The 20,278-nt window shown below is 41.7% G+C and overlaps 1 protein-coding gene across 1 annotated transcript in view; it reads right to left on the reverse strand.

Moving 5' to 3' along the window:
* Positions 1-1,626: 1,626 nt before the first annotated feature.
* The window catches only part of FDXR (ferredoxin reductase), a 53,098-nt gene continuing 34,446 nt past the window's right edge, over positions 1,627-20,278 (reverse strand). The window contains exons 8-12 of the mRNA XM_073684061.1: positions 14,307-14,391; positions 2,981-3,180; positions 2,734-2,905; positions 2,484-2,657; positions 1,627-1,917 (exon numbers count right to left, since the gene is read on the reverse strand). Coding sequence (XP_073540162.1) covers positions 1,787-1,917; positions 2,484-2,657; positions 2,734-2,905; positions 2,981-3,180; positions 14,307-14,391 — 762 coding nt within the window. The 3' untranslated portion in view covers positions 1,627-1,786. The remainder of the gene's footprint in view (positions 1,918-2,483; positions 2,658-2,733; positions 2,906-2,980; positions 3,181-14,306; positions 14,392-20,278) is intronic.

Raw genomic sequence — 20,278 nt, forward strand, 5'->3', positions numbered from 1 at the left:
CGCCCGCCCTGCTGGTGCATTGTCGCTGCAGCGGTGGTTGGCGCACGGCTCCGCTCCCGTTCAGCCAGGAAATGTTAGGACCCACTACGAGGTTTGCCGTGACGTGGCAGTGGGCTTCATACAGTCTGATCAGAATGTTAAATTAAGAACCTCATGTTCAGTTATATATATTTTTGCCGAGAGGCATTAGATCAAATGTATGATTTTTTGGAGGTGCGGTCCACGCTCCTTTTTTTTGCATAACTCATACATACCCTTCAGTCCCAGGCTCAGAAACCGGCGAATCCCCGCAGCGCACAGAGTAACTTCAGATTTATCGATTTGGACCGTTCAACCCCTTTAAATGATAACACTGAGCTGATTGCAGTTTTAGTTAGGAACAACTCATTGAAGACACATTTGGTTCATATTTTTAGTGCATATGCTTCCAGTTAATTTCAAGTTAAGGTCCATTTACACTGCAAAATTATTGTGAACGAGTGTCCTCGGGAACTCTCCTTCATGATAATCTTGCAGGGGCTGTTGACTACTGGACAAACAAGCAAAAGATTCGTACTTTGGGGAAAATGATCTTTTGTACTGCACATAAGATCATCATTATCGACAGCGAATCCTCCTGTGTAAACAGGACTCATGCTGCCATTGTTCTGGGCAGCACATGAGCGCTGAGCAATCTATTACAGATCGTACAGTGGGCATCTGAAGAGCTGTCTGCCTGTATAAACTTTTTTGGATGATAGAAATACATCCTTAGTGTTCCAACGAAGAACAGTGACACATAAAATGTTTTGATAGGTGTGGGTATTAGGACTTGGGTCCACACCAATGGCTAAAATTAAAGGGAAGAAGTGATTCTTCTACCATGATTGGTTTGTTGGCCTCTTCTTAGCGACAAGAGCAGAGGGGTTCACTAAAAATACAAACTGCTTGCATCTCCAAAGACAGAAACGCAAAGACGAACAAAGCTGAAGCAGTTGAGAACTTCTGACCCTTGTATCTCAGTATTCCACCAATTAAAGCTTCTTAGATTTACATTTTGTTCAAATGTTAAGAACTTTTTTTTTTTTTTTTAAAAGGTGTATTCTCATGTTTGATAGATGCGATCACCAGATCTGGGATCCGCACCCATCAACAAAAATAGGGGCCTCACAATCCACCTGTTGAGCATGTACTCGTCTCTCTCCATTCACTGCTATTGGAGGCAAGAGCACAGCCATTTCTCCATTTATTTACAGCTTCATTATACGGAACAAGAGTCAGGGGACACCTTCTGCAGACAAGTGCAGGTCTCAGAGGTGGCCAGAGGATTTTCTGGGGACGTATGTTTAGGCTGCTCTAAATTATTACCCTGTAAGCCACATCCCCTTGGTAAAACCTATAAAAATTTGCAGCAGACTGAAAAGGCCATACCTCTGAAACCGTATGGCAGATTAAAACAAATAAACTGGAATACTCAGGGGAGCAGTGGGAATAAAAGAAGAGCAAAAATATCCCACTTTTGACCAGGTCCTCCTTAAGGGCTGGACATTGACTAACAGGACAGCCACCTATCGGTGCCACTAGAGAAGCAGATTTCATTCTTCTGGAGAACAAATTTGTTTCCTCGAGAATACACAGAAATGGCTGTATAATACAATATCTTATAGATATTTAATATCTAAAAATTAATATTTACTAATATATAAATTGGCATTTGAGGAAACTGGAAAAAAAAGAACAATTATTTCTCTCCTTTTTATAAGTCCAAACTGTAAGAGTCCATGAAGGCTCAATGTACATGAATTGATCATCGAGAAACTAACTGCAGCATCTCTTCTGTGTCCAAAATCTTTTCTCGAGGTTTTCCCGCTTTCAATCCTTGTGCTGTTTCCGCTGCATCTATCTTTTCCCAGTCAGAGAATGACACAGTTTGAACTCCTGTAATGTTAAATAAAATGTTCTTTAAAGGGGTTGTACAGGCTTGAGAATAAAGTATGCAGTCACTCTACGTGACAGCAGACACCTGAATCCTGACAGTGTGCGGTGCATGCAGTCAGGATTCTCCAGTACTGCTGGTGTGAGCGCCCGGTCAATTGAATGCATATATATAATTTAGATAGTTCAGCTCACATTCTGACTTGACTTGTTTGTCCTCACTCAGTGCACTTTTATTGAGAGAGGATGAGCACATCTAGTTGACACATGACCACAAGGATGCAAATAGCACACTTGCAATCACGTGTCTCACCAGCAATACCGGAGAATCCTGACAGCGTGTACAAGGAGTGACTGCAGACTATCATCCCTAGCCTGGACAACCAGTTTAAGGTTTCAAACTGAAATAGCAACAATATTTGCAAATGTTGATCTTGGACAATCATGGAGGACAACATATGAACCTTTCTGCCTATAATGCAGTTAGGTAGATGTATCGGGAAAAAAAGGAATCATGTCAAAAAGAAAAAAAAAATGTAGAAAAACCATAAACACAACGTAAAACCAACCTCTAAGAAGAAGCAGCTCTCTAATTGCTGAAGCTCCTGCTCGAGGGTTTGAAAAGTTCAATGTCCCCGCTTTTATGTCCTCCAACAAAGCTTGAGCTGTATCAAAGCTGTCCGTCATTGTAGTTGTGATGACACCAGTGGGACCTCTTTTTACCCAACCGCTGCAATACAGTCCTGCCAATAAAGTTGGAATAAATTGCTAGAGAGGTTGTTGTCAGCATTCTAGTGATGAAAAGTTAGAAACACTTACCTCTAGTGCCTTGCACTCTGCCCATAATATTTGGAATGATACCCTGCTTCAGAAGGAAAGGCACGCCTGGTGCGATCGGAACACTTCTATACCCAATACTGCTGAGAATTAAGCCACAAGGTAGATCCTCTGTTTTATCTGTAGGAACTGCTACTGCACTCTCCCCAGATCCCTGAAGAACAGGAAACATTACTCAAAATCATGGAGAACAACACATATAGCCTATAATACAAATGCCATTTCATACCTCAAGTCGAGTGACTGCTAGCCGGACCCCCGCTGCTCTTTTCCCATCTTCACTGGGAAGCACTGCTACAGGGTTACGGAAGAAACGTAGACCCCATTCTCTATTACACTGGGTCCGACGAGCAGTCTCTTTTTCTCCTGGTGCCTCCAGGGCTGACTTTACTAGTAGTTCCGTCAGTCGTTTTCTTGGTCTAGGGAGGTCTAAGAATTATAGGGAAAGAAAAAGAATCACCTATATTTCAAGGGATGAGTCATACTGAACATAATATTCTTAGAATATGCATAGCACAGGCAAAAATCTTCAACATTGTGGTAAGGATTACTGAACAGTAGGGTTGAGCGAGTATGTTCTGTCCAAGTATGCTCGGGCAGAGCTCCGAGTATTTACAGCTGCTCGGTGATATGGTTAAATCGCTCCCGTGTGCATGATTTGCAACGGTTTGGTAGCTTTATTAAATGTGAGGAATGTGTAAGAAATAGACTTTCCTCCCATGTAATAAAGCTGTCAAACAGTTGCAAATCATGCACACGGGAGCGATTTAACCATATCATCGACCAGCTATAAATACTCGGTGCTCGGCCCGAGCATACTCGGCGAAAGGGTTAACAACATACTCGCTCAACACTACTGAACAGTCAAACTTACAGGCATGCTGTGGGTTTACAATATTTTTATCAATTTGGTGATAATAATACTTAATAGGAGGCAGATTAACTTTTTTATTTTTGTGACAACATAGCTGCGAGAGCAGGATTTAGGCTGTGTGCCCACGATGAGTTTTTTAAGCATTTCCGCAGCGGCAAAAACGCTGCAGAAACGCTTAAAAAACGCATGGTAGAAGGTCTGCCATGTTCCCCAATGATAATCCACGTGTGCTGTGCACATGCTGCGGAAATTTCCGCTGCGGATTATCATTGTGGAAAAAAACGCAGCACTACCAATTATTTTGCAGAAGCGCTGCGTTTTCGCCAACATTGACTTTCATTGGAACGCATGGAATCCGCATCACTGCATCTGTACATGCGGAATCCAAGCATTTCAATGTGCGGATGGTACCCGGGTCTGAAGGACAGGAGACTCTCCTCCGGACCCGGGTACCATAGAACCTGTGAAAAAAGAATAAAATAAAAAATAAATATTATATTTACCTTTTGATGGCCCCCGGTCTCCTTGTCTTCACTTGCCGGCAGATCGCGGTGGACTGAAGGATCTGCGCTGACGTCATAGTCATGTGATGGCAGGTCCTTCAGTGCAGTGTACCGCGAGCTGCCGGCAAGCCAGGACGGAGCGAAGCAAGACACCGGGGGCCATCAGAAGGCAAGTATAGATTTATTTTTTTATTTTTTGACATTCTTTAAGGTCACACTATATAAATCCATGCCGTTTGCATGGATTTATACAGTGTGACCTAGTTGTCAAGCACTTTCCAAGTGATGCTAAAATCGCTTGGAAAGCGCCTGTCAACCCGCATGCGGAAATGCATGTGAAGAACGCTTCACATCCGCATGTCCCTGGCAGGAAAACATATGTACAATCCGCATGTACAATCCGCATGTACACTCCGCATGTACACTCCGCATGTACACTCCGCATGTACACTCCGCATGCGTTTTTTTCTGCCAGGGAGATGCAGAAACGCTCAGGAAAAAATCCTGAGCATTTCTGCATCGTGGGCACATAGCCTTATACTTTATCTATCTTGACTCCATTTTGATTTTTGTACGTGTAACTCCTTGCTTTCTGAAATGAAGTTTGAGCCAGTATGTGTGTTTCCAGATAAGGGGTCCCTTAGGAATGTTTTTGTCTAGAGACTTAGAGATAAGGAAGAAACAAAACTAAAATATAAAGAGATTCCTAAAATCCAAAAGATGGGTGTAAACAGAATTACCTTTAGCCAATGAGATGTATGTATGCTAATGCCAGCACATATGTAGAGATAAGCTGAGCCAATTATATTGCTACAACAAGTGTCCAAGAAATGTGTGTATGTATGTATGTATGTATGTATGTATGTATGTATGTATGTATACACACACACACACACACACACACACACACACACACACACACACATATACACACACACACGGTCAAAATTTTTGGTACCCCTCATTTAATGAAAGAAAACCCCACAATGGTCACAGAAATAACTTGAATCTGACAAAAGTAATAATAAATTAAAAATCTATGAAAATGAACAAACGAAAGTCAATCATTGCTTTTCAACCCTGCGTCCACAGAATTTAAAAAAAATTAAACTCATGAAATAGGCCTGGACAGAAATGATGGTACCCCTGAAAATAATGTGACAAAAGGGACATGTTAAATCAAGTTGTGCTCACTAATTAGCATCATAGGTGTCTACAATCTTGTAATCAATCAGTGGGCCTGTATATAGGGCTACAGATACTCACTGTGCTGTTTGGTGACATGGTGTGTACCACACTCAACATGGACCAGAGGAAGCAAAGGAAAGAGTTGTCTCAGGAGATTAGAAAGAAAATTATAGACAAGCATGTTAAAGGTAAAGGTTATAAGACCATCTCCAAGCAGCTTGATGTTCCTGTGACTACAGTTGCACATATTATTCAGAAATTTAAGATCCATGGGAATGTAGCCAACCTCCCTGGACGTGGCCGCAGGAGGAAAAGTGACGACAAATCAAAGAGACGGATAATATTAATGGCAACAAAATAGCCCAGGATAACTTAACTAAAGAGATTAAAGGTGAACTTCAAGCTCAAGGAACATCAATGTCAGATCGCACCATCCGTCGTTGTTTGATCCAAAGTGGACTTCATGGGAGATGACCAAGGAGAACACCATTGTTGAAAAAAAAAAAATCATAAAAAAAGCCAGACTGGAATTTGCCAAACTACATGTTGACAAGCCACAAAGCCTCTGGGAGAATGTCCTATGGACAGATGAGACAAAAATGGAAGTTTTTGGCAAGGCAAATCAGCTATATGTTCACAGACGGAAAAATGAAGCATATTAAGAAAAGAACACTGTCCCTACTGTGAAACATGGAGTAGGCTCTGTTATGTTCTGGGGCTGCTTTGCTGCATCTGGTACAGGGTGTCTTGAATCTGTGCAGGGTACAATGACATCTCAAGACTATCAAGTGATTCTAGAGAGAAATGTGCTGCCCAGTGTCAGAAAGCTTGGTCTCAGTCGCAGGTCATGGGTCTTGCAACAGGATAATGACCCAAAACACACAGCTAAAAACACCCAAGAATGGCCAAGAGGAAAACTTTGGATTATTCTGAAGTGGCCTTCTATGAGCCCTGATCTAAATCCTATTGAGCATCTTTGGAAAGAGCTGAAACATGCCGTCTGGAGAAGGCAACCTTCAAACACGAGACAACTGGAGCAGTTTGCTCACAAGGAGTGGGCCAAAATACCTGTCAAGAGGTGCAGATGTCTCATTGACAGTTACAGGAATCGTTTGATTGCAGTGATTGCCTCAAAAGGTTGTTCAACAAAATATTAAGTTAAGAAGAACCATAATTTCTGTCCAGGCCTATTTCATGAGTTTAATTTTTTTTAAAAATCTGTGGAAGCAGGGTTGAAGAGCAATGTCTGACTTTCATTTGTTCATTTTCAAAGATTTTTAATTTACTATTACTTTTGAAAGATTCAAGTTATTTCTGTGACCATTGTGGGTTTTTATTTCATTAAATGAGGGGTACCAACAATTTTGACCATGTGTGTATACATGTACAGTTATATGAATAAGTTTGGGCACCCCTATTAATCTTAAGCTTAATGTTTTATAAAAATTGTTTTTTTTTTGCAACAGCTATTTCAGTTTGATATATGTAATAACTGTTGGACACAGTAATGTTTCTGCCTTGAAATGAGGTTTATTGTACTAACAGAAAATGTGCAATCTGCATTCAAACAAAATTTGACAGGTGCATAAGTATGGGCACCTCACAAGAAAAGTGACATTAATATTTAGTAGATCCTCCTTTTGCAAAAATAACAGCCTCTAGTCGCTTCCTGTGGCTTTTAAGGAGTTCCTGGATCCTGGATGAAGGTATTTTTGACCATTCCTCTTTATAAAACAATTCCAGTTCAGTTAAGTTTGATGGTCGCCGAGCATGGACAGCCCTCTTCAAATGATCCCACAGATGTTCAATGATATTCAGGTCTGGGGACTGGGATGGCCATTCCAGAACATTGTAATTGTTCCTCTGCATGAATGCCTGAGTAGATTTGGAGCGGTGTTTTGGATCATTGTCTTGCTGAAAGATCCATCCCCTGCGTAACTTCAACTTTGTCACTGATTCTTGAACATTATTGTCAAGAATCTGCTAATACTGAGTGGAATCCATGCGTCCCTCAACTTTAACAAGATTCCCGGTGCCGGCATTGGCCACACAGCCCCAAAGCATGATGCTACCCACAGTAAAATTTGGTGGAGGTTCCAAGTGTTTTTCTTGGAATGCTGTGTTTTTTTGCCGCCATGCATAACGCCTTTTTGTATGACCAAACAACTCAATCTTGGTTTCATCAGTCCACAGGACCTTCTTCTCAAAAGAAATTGGCTTCTCCAAATGTGCTTTTGCATACCGCAGCCGACTTGGTTTGTGGCGTGCTTGCAGAAACGGCTTCTTTCGCATCACTCTCCCATACAGCTTCTCCTTGTGCAAAGTGCGTTGTATAGTTAACCGATGCACAGTGACACCATCTGCAGCAAGTTGATGCAGCAGCTCTCTGGAGGTGGTCTGAGGATTGTCCTTCACTGATCTCACCATTCTTCTTCTCTGCCTTTCTGATGTTTTTCTTGGCCTGCCACTTCTGGCCTTAACAAGAACTGTCCCTGTGTTCTTCCATTTCCTTACTATGTTCCTCACAGTGGAAACTGACAGGTTAAATCTCTGAGACAGCTTTTTGTATCCTTCCCCTGAACAACTATGTTGAATAATCTTTGTTTTCAGATCATTTGACAGTTGTTTTGAGGAGCCCATGATGCCACTCTTCAGAGGAGATTCAAACAGGAGAACAACTTGCAAGTGGCCACTTTAAGTAGCTTTTCTCATGATTGCATACACCTGGCTATGAAGTTCAAAGCTCAATGAGGTTACAAAACCAAAAAAAGTGCTTTAGTAAGTCAGTGAAAAGTAGGTAGGAGTATTTAAAACAAGAAAATGATAAGGGTGCCCATACTTATGCACCTGTCAAATTTTGTTTGAATGTAGATTGCACATTTTCTGTTAGTACAATAAACCTCATTTCAAGGCAGAAACATTACTGTGTCCAACAGTTATTACATATATCAAACTGAAATAGCGGTTGCAAAAACACCAATTTTTATAAAACATTAAGCTTAAGATTAATAGGGGTGCCCAAACTTTTTCATATAACTGTATGTATGAAGGTATGTATGTACGTATGTATGTATGTATATACATACATACAGTTATATGAAAAAGTTTGGGCACCCCTATTAATCTTAAGCTTAACGTTTTATAAAAATTGGTGTTTTTGCAACAGCTATTTCAGTTTGATATATGTAATAACTGTTGGACACAGTAATGTTTCTGCCTTGAAATGAGGTTTATTGTACTAACAGAAAATGTGCAATCTGCATTCAAACAAAATTTGACAGGTGCATAAGTATGGGCACCTCACCAGAAAAGTGACATTAATATTTAGTAGATCCTCCTTTTGCAAAAATAACAGCCGCTAGTCGCTTCCTGTAGCTTTTAATGAGTTCCTGGATCCTGGATGAAGGTATTTTTGACCATTCCTCTTTACAAAACAATTCCAGTTCAGTTAAGTTTGATGGTCGCCGAGCATGGACAGCCCTCTTCAAATGATCCCACAGATGTTCAATGATATTCAGGTCTGGGGACTGGGATGGCCATTCCAGAACATTGTAATTGTTCCTCTGCATGAATGCCTGAGTAGATTTGGAGCGGTGTTTTGGATCATTGTCTTGCTGAAAGATCCATCCCCTGCATAACTTCAACTTTGTCACTGATTCTTGAACATTATTGTCAAGAATCTGCTGATACTGAGTGGAATCCATGCTTCTCTCAACTTTAACAAGATTCCCGGTACCGGCATTGGCCACACAGCCCCAAAGCATGATGGAACCTCCACCAAATTTTACTGTGGGTAGCAAGTGTTTTTCTTGGAATGCTGTGTTTTTTTGCCGCCATGCATAACGCCTTTTTGTATGACCAAACAACTCAATCTTGGTTTCATCAGTCCACAGGACCTTCTTCCAAAAAGAAATTGGCTTCTCCAAATGTGCTTTTGCATACCTCAGCCGACTCTGTTTGTGGCGTGCTTGCAGAAACGGCTTCTTTCGCATCACTCTCCCATACAGCTTCTCCTTGTGCAAAGTGCGCTGTATAGTTGACCGATGCACAGTTGATGCTGCAGCTCTCTGGAGGTGGTCTGAGGATTGTCCTTGACAGATCTCACCATTCTTCTTCTCTGCCTTTCTGATGTTTTTCTTGGCCTGCCACTTCTGGCCTTAACAAGAACTGTCCCTGTGTTCTTCCATTTCCTTACTATGTTCCTCACAGTGGAAACTGACAGGTTAAATCTCCGAGACAGCTTTTTATATTCTTCCCCTGAACAACTATGTTGAATAATCTTTGTTTTCAGATCATTTGACAGTTGTTTTGAGGAACCCATGATGCCACTCTTCAGAGGAGATTCAAACAGGAGAACAACTTGCAAGTGGCCACTTTAAGTAGCTTTTCTCATGATTGCATACACCTGGCTATGAAGTTCAAAGCTCAATGAGGTAACAAAACCAAAAAAGGGCTTTAGTAAGTCAGTAAAAAGTAGGTAGGAGTATTTAAAACAAGAAAATGATAAGGGTGCCCATACTTATGCACCTGTCAAATTTTGTTTGAATGCAGATTGCACATTTTCTGTTAGTACAATAAACCTCATTTCAAGGCAGAAACATTACTGTGTCCAACAGTTATTACATATATCAAACTGAAATAGCTGTTGCAAAAACACGAATTTTTATAAAACGTTAAGCTTAAGATTAATAGGGGTGCCCAAACTTTTTCATATAACTGTACACACACACACACATATATATATAGTACAGAGAGATATCTATATATATAAGTGACCGATGACGTAATAAAGACAGACCTTCCCTGATGCTCAAAAGTATCAGTGTAGTTCTTCCGTGCATGTATTTGAATTTTACTATTTAATTTGGAACAGTCACAACGTCTCAGAACGTCCCACATTATGTGACGACAACAATAGCCATAGCCAAACTAGGGCTATTTTTTTGTGGAATGAGTTGTAGTTTTGGATGGCTCCATTAATTTTACAATATAATGTATAGAAAAACGGAAAACAAAATCCAAGTAGGATTAAAAAATGAAAAAATAAACAACTCCACCAATGTTTTTAGGGATTTGTCTTAACAGCGTTCATTGGGCAGTAAAAATGATTTGGCGATGTGATTCTACAGGTTAGTGCTATTAAAAACCATACTAAACTTGTATAGTTTAATTTTTACTTTCTGTCACGGGTATCAGGGCTGTGGAGTCGGTAAGCCAAACCTCCGACTCCGAAATTTTCATGACACCGACTAACTAAGACTACCTCATACATGGCTCATGTTTAAGTGATAAATTTACTGTAGCACAGATTCATCTCAGTTAAAGGTCTAGACCCTTAGATCAGGAATAGGACAGAAATTTATAGGACATTTCATAACTTTCCCAAATGCTTATGAAAAAATATTCCCCACAAACTACATTGAACTATTGTACCCAATTTATTATATATTTTAGGAGTCGGAGTTGATACATTTTATACCGACTCAGACTCCACCAAAATGGGCACAGACTCCGACTCCACAGCCCTGACGGGTATACCACGACAGAGAGGGGCCAGAAGGCCGCAGTGTCTGGTTTTACAAACTACTGCACTGGTTAGAAGTACTTCACGGTCTTATTAAATAGTGCAGGTTTTTTTCTTGCTAGCAGTGCAAGGGTTAATCTGTTCGGTTAAAGCTCCTGGAGCTTTCCTACCTGGATTGTCTCAGCTGTTCAGTGTTGGCCACTCCCCTCTGCTATATATGCTTGCCTCTGGCACTTAGGGATTTCCAGTGTTAGTTCTTAATGCCTGTTTCTGGAGTTGGAGGTGTCGTTCGTGGTTGGAGTCAGCATTTTGGAGTTGTTTACGAGATTGTCGTTTGGAGTTTTGTCTGTGTGCACATCCTCATCCTCTCCTATTTGGTTTCTCATTCCTTTAACTCCCATGTGTCCCACTCTGTTGTTTGGTGTGTGAATTTTGTATGGTTGGTATTTTTATTTATCCCCGTCCGTCTTCCCTTGCTTGTCTGGTTAGTGTGTCCCTATACACTTCAGCTTCCCACTACCCTGGGTTGGGGAAGGAGCAGATAAGGGTTGATATAGAAGAATAGCAAGGCCGGTGAACCCGGCGTCTCCACCTTCAGGAGCAATCTGGGGGACATTGATAGACTATGGCGCCCCTAGCTCTAGGGAGCTGGTTAGTGCCTATAGTCCCAATACTATCGTGACATTTTCTTGGATAAACAAAGTTTAAAACTTCATTAAAAAGAAAAAATTAGTTTGCGACGCCAAGTTCTGGGACCTGTAAGACTTATTTTTCCATCGATGTGTGAAGCCTTGAATTTTTGCATAGCGAGCTTCCAATTGTTATTGGTACTATTTTTGGGTACATTTGGCGTTTTGTTTTTACTGAATTTGTTGGGATAGGGAATGTGACTTAAAAAAACAGCAATTCCGGCGTTTCAAACTTTTTTCTTTTCACTTTTTGACCGTATGGGTTACTTAATTTTATACACTGATATATCAGACTTTGATGGACACAGTGATACCAAATGTGCTTATTTTTTTTATTTTATTTTTGAATTGGAAAAAAAGAGCAGATTACACCTCCTCTTTTTTTTATGATTTAAAAAATATTATCATTAATTTTCATTTTTAGTCCTCCAGTGGGGACTTGAACTTGCGATCATTTGATCGCTTGTACTATATACTGGAATATTACAGCAATTATATAGTATTGCAACATAATAGGGAATTAAGGATCACCTATGAAGCCCAGCCACAAGGCTTCATGGGAGTACATAGATGGCAGCAACAAAGACTTCCAGCTCACACACAGAGCAAAGCATGACCTGGAGAGTTTGAAGTGCGGTGACATCACCGAGAAGAGGAGCAGGACGGTGCTGGATCCAGGAGAAAGCGGCGTTATTAACTCATACACACTATATACATAAAAATTTTTATTTTCATGGGAGGCTTCTTTAAGGTCAAAAAGAGCTCTACAGTATAAATCTGTATGCTGCAATCTACCCCAGTAATAGCGTCTGCAGGGATGCAGAATTTAACATTTATCTTCAAGGAGTTGTGAAAGGAAACATTGGATTTTAACAAAATAAATATATAATGAGGCACTATCAAATTGGTAATTAAGCTGTCCATAGACACAAGTTGATCGCTGGCTAAAAGGATGATGCCACTCGCTGCATGTGTCCAACACTCCACCCAACATGATGCCTACTGGTCGCCAAGATTTTTAAACCATGCGGCATCAAGTTGGGCGGACATTCGTGTGCACATGGCCTGAAGCAGCGAGGGGTATCACTCCTACTCCTCTTTGATTCATTGACCCTACTCATATCGGACAGACAATCTGTCAACTTTTTTGATCTGTTCTAAATTGGAAAAGGGTAAGGTGGGAAAGGACGTGAATGTGCAAGACTTGTTAAAATATAACTTTTATTGTATTAATTTTGTGTGTTTGCAAAAAATGATTCAAAGGCCTAACTAGTTTAGTCGGATACCCGGCTTCTTCCAGGAAATAATTTGGTTTGCTACACCTCTGCTGAAGCTTATTAACCCTTTAATAACACAACTGTTGGGTCACACATGTTAGAACAGCCAGTAGTGACAGGGTTAAGTGTTTTCAAATTAATACAAGTAGACATAGTCTCACTTGTCTACTCAACCATACTCTGCTACCAATACAATTTATATAGTCTAACTTAAAACCTCTGTTCCCTGACCCTAAAAAGATATCCTAACAGGAATGTCCTACTTAAACTGGGTTTTAATTATTATGGGGACCCCAATATATGGATTCCTCTCTCTACTAGTCAGGCTTTTTAATCAATTTTAGTAAACATACAATATTAATTACCGTATATACTCGAGTATAAGCCGACCCGAGTATAAGCCGAGGTACCTAATTTTACCACAAAAAACTGGGAAAACTTAATGATTCGAGTATAAGCCAAGGGTGGGAAATGCAGCAGCTACTGGTAAATTTCCCCATCCTGGTACGCATGGCCCCCTCATCTCCAACCCTGGTATGCATGGCCCCCTCATCTCCAACCCTGGTATGCATGGCCCCCTCATCTCCAACCCTGGTATGCATGGCCCCCTCATCTCCAACCCTGGTATGCATGGCCCCCTCATCTCCAACCCTGGTATGCATGGCCCCCTCATCTCCAACCCTGGTATGCATGGCCCCCTCATCTCCAACCCTAGTATGCATGGCCCCCTTATCACCAACCCTGGTATGCATGGCCCCCTCATCCCCAACCCTGGTATGCATGGCCCCCTCATCCCCAACTCTGGTATGTATGCCCCCCTCATCCCCAATCCTGGTATGCATGGCCAACTCATCCCCCAATCCTGGTATGCATGGCCAACTCGTCCCCCAATCCTGGTATGTATGGCTCTCAGACACTGATGTGAGCTGCCGGCATATCCACTTCTCTCCATGCCGGACTATGTGCGTGGAGAAGAGGGAATATTCATTTCCCTTTAGCAGCGGGCACACGTGGTAGCTGCAGAAGCCGACTACTGCGTGTGCCCCGCTCCTCCGCCGCAACCCCCCCCCCCCACTATCCACCAACGGAATTTCTATATACTCGAATATATACCCGAGTATAAGCCGAGGGGGGCTTTTTCAGCACAAAAAATGTTCTGAAAAACTCTGCTTATACTCAAGTATATACGATAAAACAATAAAAGTTATACTTTAACAATTCTTGCATATTCATATCTTTCCCCACCTTACCCCTTTCCCACTTATAAAAGTCATAATTAGTGGTGAACAATTATGTGAATGTTCATTGAGGAAAGTATAATAATCCTAGCAATCAACTTTTTGATCTGACATGTTGTGTTTTTCTTTTCAACTAGGTGTAATACCCTTTGGAAATGTACAGCGTGATTGGCCAATTTGCAGCTGAGTGCATACATGTGGTGGATTCTGCACGTGGGGGTCTAAATGCATGGCTGTAAATGCTTGTAGCTCTATAGTTTACCTTTTAAAATATTCCCCAAGCCTTGAAAGTCAGAAGGATCACTGATAGGGCGAGTTCCTGGTAGATTAATCATCTCTCGTAATTCCTTAATAATAATGAAAAAAAAAAAAATTCTTAGCTGTACATATGATGTAACAGTTTGACATTTACAGATGAAGAGGTGTTAAACTTCTGAGCTTCCTGCATACATTTATTATGCAGTATATACACACTGAAGTGTCCGCTAATACAGAGTTCCCCAACTCCAGTCCTCAAGGCCCACCAACAGGTCATGTTTTCAGGATTTCCTTAGTATTGCACAGGTAATAATTCCATCACCTGTGCAATACTAAGGAAATCCTGAAAACATGACCTGTTGGTGGGCCTTGAGGACTGGAGTTGGGGAACACTGCTCTAATAGAGGCTGGTATCAGTCCTTTAAACCCTTAGATGCTGCTGTCAGTATCAACCACAGCATCCAAGTGGTTTGGCACCTCTACAATGCAACTGTGTGGATGTTAATCATTGCTAAGGCAGTAAGAGATCTAATAATTTCCACTGGGTCTGCCAGGTAAGGTTATGACAAAAAGCTTCAAAACACATTAGATAGTAATTTGATGGCTGAACAACCATTGAACAATTGAATGTCGAGTGAATATCTGCATCTTGTGTAACAGTCAAACACATCTGCACATCTGTCTGTAGTGACCCTGGACAAATGACAAACTTTCTGGGAATTTCCCTTCACCAAAACTTGGTTTGCGATCAGCAGACATTGAATGAAAGTTCAACTGACTTCTTTCCATATGATAAAAAAAAAGGCAAAGGCAGAATGCTTTTTTGGTTGTCTAGCCCCCAAAAAAGTGCAATAAAAAGCCAACAAAAAGTTGTTTTTATCCTAAAAAGGTACTGTCATTGCACTGTTGTTGGAAATCCCGGGACCAGGGACTCCTTTCCTACCCATAAATCTAGGTGCATCCTAGCTATCCCTTCTCCTCGGGTTTCTTCTAATTGTGAAGACCCCGGGGCCACGTGCCTTGCTGAGCTCCTGAATCAGCCCTTATTTGTCCCCTCCCCCACCTACGGAAGTGGGGAGTAGTTGTGTATAAGAATAACAAGGGAAGACATACAGGGAAATATGAAAATACCAATCATGCAAATATGCACTTACAGAGTGGAACACCGGGAAGGAAGGAAAAACCAAATAGGAGAGGATGAGGATATGTACACAGACAAATCACCAAGCAAGTCTTTAGAATAACACACCAAATGCCTCCTCAAACAACCAGCTCCACCAACTCCAGAACCAGGCAGTATGAAACTAACACTCTCAGATTGCCAGATGAGAGTATATATAACACTGAACAGCTGAGACCATCAAAGCAGGAAAACTTCAGAAGTTCTCAACTGAACATATTAACCCCTGCACTAATAGCAAAAATCTGCACTTTTTAATATGATGGTGAAGTGCTTCTAATTAGTGCAGGAGTACGTGAAATAAGACACTGCGATCTTCTGGCCCCTCTCTGTCGCGGTAAACCCGTGACAGGTATTAATTAAAAATACAACACTTAAACAAAAGGAAAAAAATATATATGGCTCTCGAATATGAGGAAGACAGGGGTGCAGCAGGGGTGTGACGACATTGCTCGTCTAATTCATGACGAGCTGTGGCGTTCCGTGCGCCAGAAATCTCACTCCAGATTTCTGGCATAGTGAAAACAGGCTCACGCCACTCATCAGGCGCTCCAGATTCAAGATTCAGGAGCCTCTGACTCCATCACCCCCTACATAAAAGACCGACGTGAACAACGCCGGTTTTGATTAATCAGGCCCATAGTTCTTTGGTGCTTTATCTATTCCCAGGGTGTCTCAATAATGTCACCAGACATTGAGATCACGCCTACAAGAGTACTAGTATCGGGTTTAATCACAGCACTTAATTTTGTTAGCTGACAATGCCTGGTAGTATGCGGCAAAAGTGGGGTTGCCATTACAGCTAGCATCCAGTATGCACCACCATACCTAGGAAGTTGCAGCACAGGGGATCGGGCACTCATGGCACAAGTAAAACTCAAAATGTTGTCATATTCTGCTCATTGTATTATCTACAAAGATCTTCAAGACTACTATAACAATACGGTAGGAAAACAAATACTTGCAGCAGTTACCCTCAGCTAGGATTGGCAAAAACTAAAGTCAGAAAAAGTTAAACTTTCTGCCATTAAAAAAAAAAAAAAAAAAATAGACAGCATTATGATTCAGGATATGTCTCCATACCAGTAGGAGGTCAGGATACACACAGAATTTGCTGACTGGGATCAAGCATTACTAATAGGCACTTAAAACATAAGTCCGGAAGAAAAGAAAAACCTTTTCAGTGCTCTTAGGTGCTCATGTACATTATTTTTGTGAAGTCTTCACCTTCAGAAGGCTGTTTGTGCTACCTCCTCCTTCAATATCCCCCCTACTGCATGGATTTCCTTTTTTTTTATTTTGGTACTATGTTCAATGCCACAAGCTTGCTCTAGTCGTAACCCCGATTCTGTTATCTCTAATTACATTTGTTCTTTATTGTGTATACTTTCCACGCTTGAACTTTCCTTATATCGGGTTATGACATTTAAGTACCTTTTAAAACTTACAAATAAAGAAGTATGCAAACAATAAACAAATAAAAAAACACAATTACTGCCCACTAACAAGCCTGTAAGCTAGTAATACAATATACCGTATTTTTCGGACTATAAGACGCACCGGACCATAAGACGCACCTAGGTTTTAGAGGAGGAAAATAAAAAAAAATAAAAATTTAAGCAAAAAATGTGGTCATGATGCACTTTTAAGAGGGAGGGGGTCTTCTGCTGACACTGGTATAAGGTAATGTCCCCCAATTCTGACAATATCCCCCATCCTGGTATATACCCCCCCTTCCTTTTATATGTGGTCCCCATCCCCATCCTGGTATGCCTAGCATCCCTCCATCCTGGTATGCATGGCACCCCTCATCCTTATCCTGGTATGAATGGCACCCCTCCTCCCTGTCCTGGTATGCATGGCACCCCTCATCCCTGTCCTGGTATGCATGGCACCCCTCATCCCTGTCCTGGTATGCATGGCACCCCTAATCCCTGTCCTGGTATGCATGGCACCCCTCATCCCTGTCCTGGTATGCACGGCACCCCTAATCCCCATCAGGCTGCACATTAAAAAAAAAAAACTCTCCTACTCACCTCTCTTCTCTCCTCCAGCGCTGCTTCTGGTCTGCCTGCACTGATCTCTCCATGTGAGCCGCTCATGACGTCACTGCCATGCGCGGCTCAGAGAGATCAGCTGCCGGAAGTCACTGCTCCCCATGCCGGGTCTGTGTGCGCGGGGAGCAGTGACTTCACTCTCCATCATAGCCGGCACACAGTGTAGCCACGCTGCGGCTGCTGCTGCTGCTATCTCCTGTGCCCGCTCATTAAAGGGCATGAATATTCACCCCCTCCCCATGCCCATGGGCGTGGAGAGAGGTTGAATATTCATGCCCTTTAACAACGGGCACAGGAGATAGCCGGCAGCAGCAGCAGCCGCAGCGCTGCTACACTGTATACCGCTATTAAGGAGCATGAATATTCAGTGCTCTCCACTCTCATTGGGCGTGGGGAGCAGTGAATATTCATTTTCTTTAGCAGCGGGGACAGTGTAGGCTGCAGCAGGCGGCTGCTGCCTCATGTGCCCCGCTCCTCCACCGATACTGCTCCCCCCACACCACACATAAATATACCCCCCCACAACATTCGGACCATAAGACGCACCCCCCATTTTCCTCCAAAATTTTGGAGGAAAAAAGTGCGTCTTATGGTCCGAAAAATACGGTACATTACACCTCTATCCCATCTGTACACGCCTGTGGTTGCAAACCTCTCATATCATTTAACCCCTTTACCTCCCAGGGTTGTTTGCATGTTAATGACCAGGCCAATTTTTACAATTCTGACCACTGTCACTTTATGAGGTAAATACTCTGGAACGCTTCAACAGATCCTACTGATTCGGAGATTGTTTTATCATGACATATTGTTCTTCACGATAGTGGTAAAATTTCTTTGATATCACTTGCATTTATTTGTGAAAAAAAAACAAAAAAAAACAGAAATTTGGCAAATTTCGCAGTTTTCAAAATTTGAATTTTGATACCCTTAAATCAGAAAGATATATCACACAAAATAGTTAATAAATAACATTTCCCACATGTCTACTTTACATCAGCACAATTTTGGAACCAAAATTTTTTTTTTTTTCTTTTTATTAGGGAGCTATAAGGGTTAAAAGTTGACCAACAATTTCTCAACAACAAAGTTTACAAAACCATTTTTTTAGGGACCACATCACATTTGAAGTGACTTTGAGGGGCCTTTATGACAGAAAATACCCAAAAGTGACACCATTCTAAAAACTGCACCCCTCAAGGTGCTCAAAACCACATTCAAGAAGTTTATTAACCCTTCAGGTGCTTCCCAGGAATTTTTGGAATGTGGAAGAAAAAATTAACATTTAACTTTTTTTCACAAAAATGTTACTTTAGACCCAACTTTTTTTTATTTTCACAAGGGTAACAAGAAAAAATGGACCCCAAAATTTGTTGTGCAATTTGTCGTGAGCATGCAGATACCCCATATGTTGGGGGAAAACCACTGTTTGGGCGCACGGCAGGGCTCGGAAGGGAAGGAGCGCCATTAGACTTTTTGAATGTAAAATTTGTTTGAATAATTAGCGGACGCCATGTTGCATTTGGAGAGCCCCTCATGTGCCTAAACAGTGGAAACCCCCCACAAGTGACCCCATTTTGGAAACTACACCCTTCAAGGATTTTATCAAGGGGTATAGTGAATATATTGAACCCAGAGGTACAACACGAAATTTTATAACATTAGGTCATCATATTGAATAAGTTGTCATTAGTCTTGAGCGCAAGAGCTCGCTACGCGAGTTTGCATCGGGTACTCGGGTATGCACCAAATATTGCGGGTGCTCAAGTGACATGCTCGAGTCCCTGCCCCGCATGTTTCACGGTTGTTAGACACCAAAAAAAAAAAAACATGTCGGGGATTGCTCGTGTATGGCAGGCAATCCCTGCGTGTTTTTTTGGCTGCATAGCAGCCCCGAAACGTATGGGGCGGAGACTCGAGCATCCGATGCAAATTTAAGTAGAGAGCACTTGCGCTCGACACTAGTTGCCATATTGTCATCATTTTTTTTTCTTTACTTTTGAAAAAAATCCCAACACAACCCTAACACAACGTTAACCCAAACAGAAACACAACCCTAAACCCCAACACAACCCTAAACCCATCCCAAGGAATCCATTCACTATAATGAGGCAGCAGAATTAATCTGGACTCCGTCTGGCCTCTGTTTAACGGTGTCCTTTATTTCAGAGGTTCACAAAACTGAGGCCGTCAGAACATTTACGAACGCCTAATAAAATGACGGACACTGTGGGATCACAGGCCTGACGGCGTCCACAGATCCTCCATCTGCCTCATTACAGAGAATCTTCTGCCGGGGGTTCCATCCGTATCACATATTTCAGAGATTTACACGGAAACCCCAGTGTAAAAGCTCAGCGCAGAGCGCAGGATAAATGTGAGTCGAGCCTTACTGCGATCTTTGGGAGGCAGAATGAACAAATCAGCAGCAGGTGAAGGTATTTATTTTTGCACTGTTCCTCATGCGGTATAAGTGATAAGAAGACTTTATACTACGGGTCAACGCAATTACAGCGATACCAGATTTATATCGGGTTTTTATGTTTGGCTGCTGTCACACACTAAAAGACGCTTTTTTGTTGTTGCAAAGACTAGTTTTTGCATCGCCATATTTTGAGAGCTATAATTTTTCCATTTTTCGTCCGACAGTCATGTAAGGGCTTGTTTTTTGCGGGACAAGTTGACGTTTTTATTGGTACCATTTTTGGGCACATGACACTTTTTGATTGCTTTTTATTT

The sequence above is a fragment of the Phyllobates terribilis genome, unplaced genomic scaffold (genome assembly GCF_046119375.1).
Source record: "Phyllobates terribilis strain yellow unplaced genomic scaffold, ASM4611937v1 Scaffold_5__5_contigs__length_657084704, whole genome shotgun sequence".
In the NCBI taxonomy this organism is placed as follows: Eukaryota; Metazoa; Chordata; class Amphibia; order Anura; family Dendrobatidae; genus Phyllobates; species Phyllobates terribilis.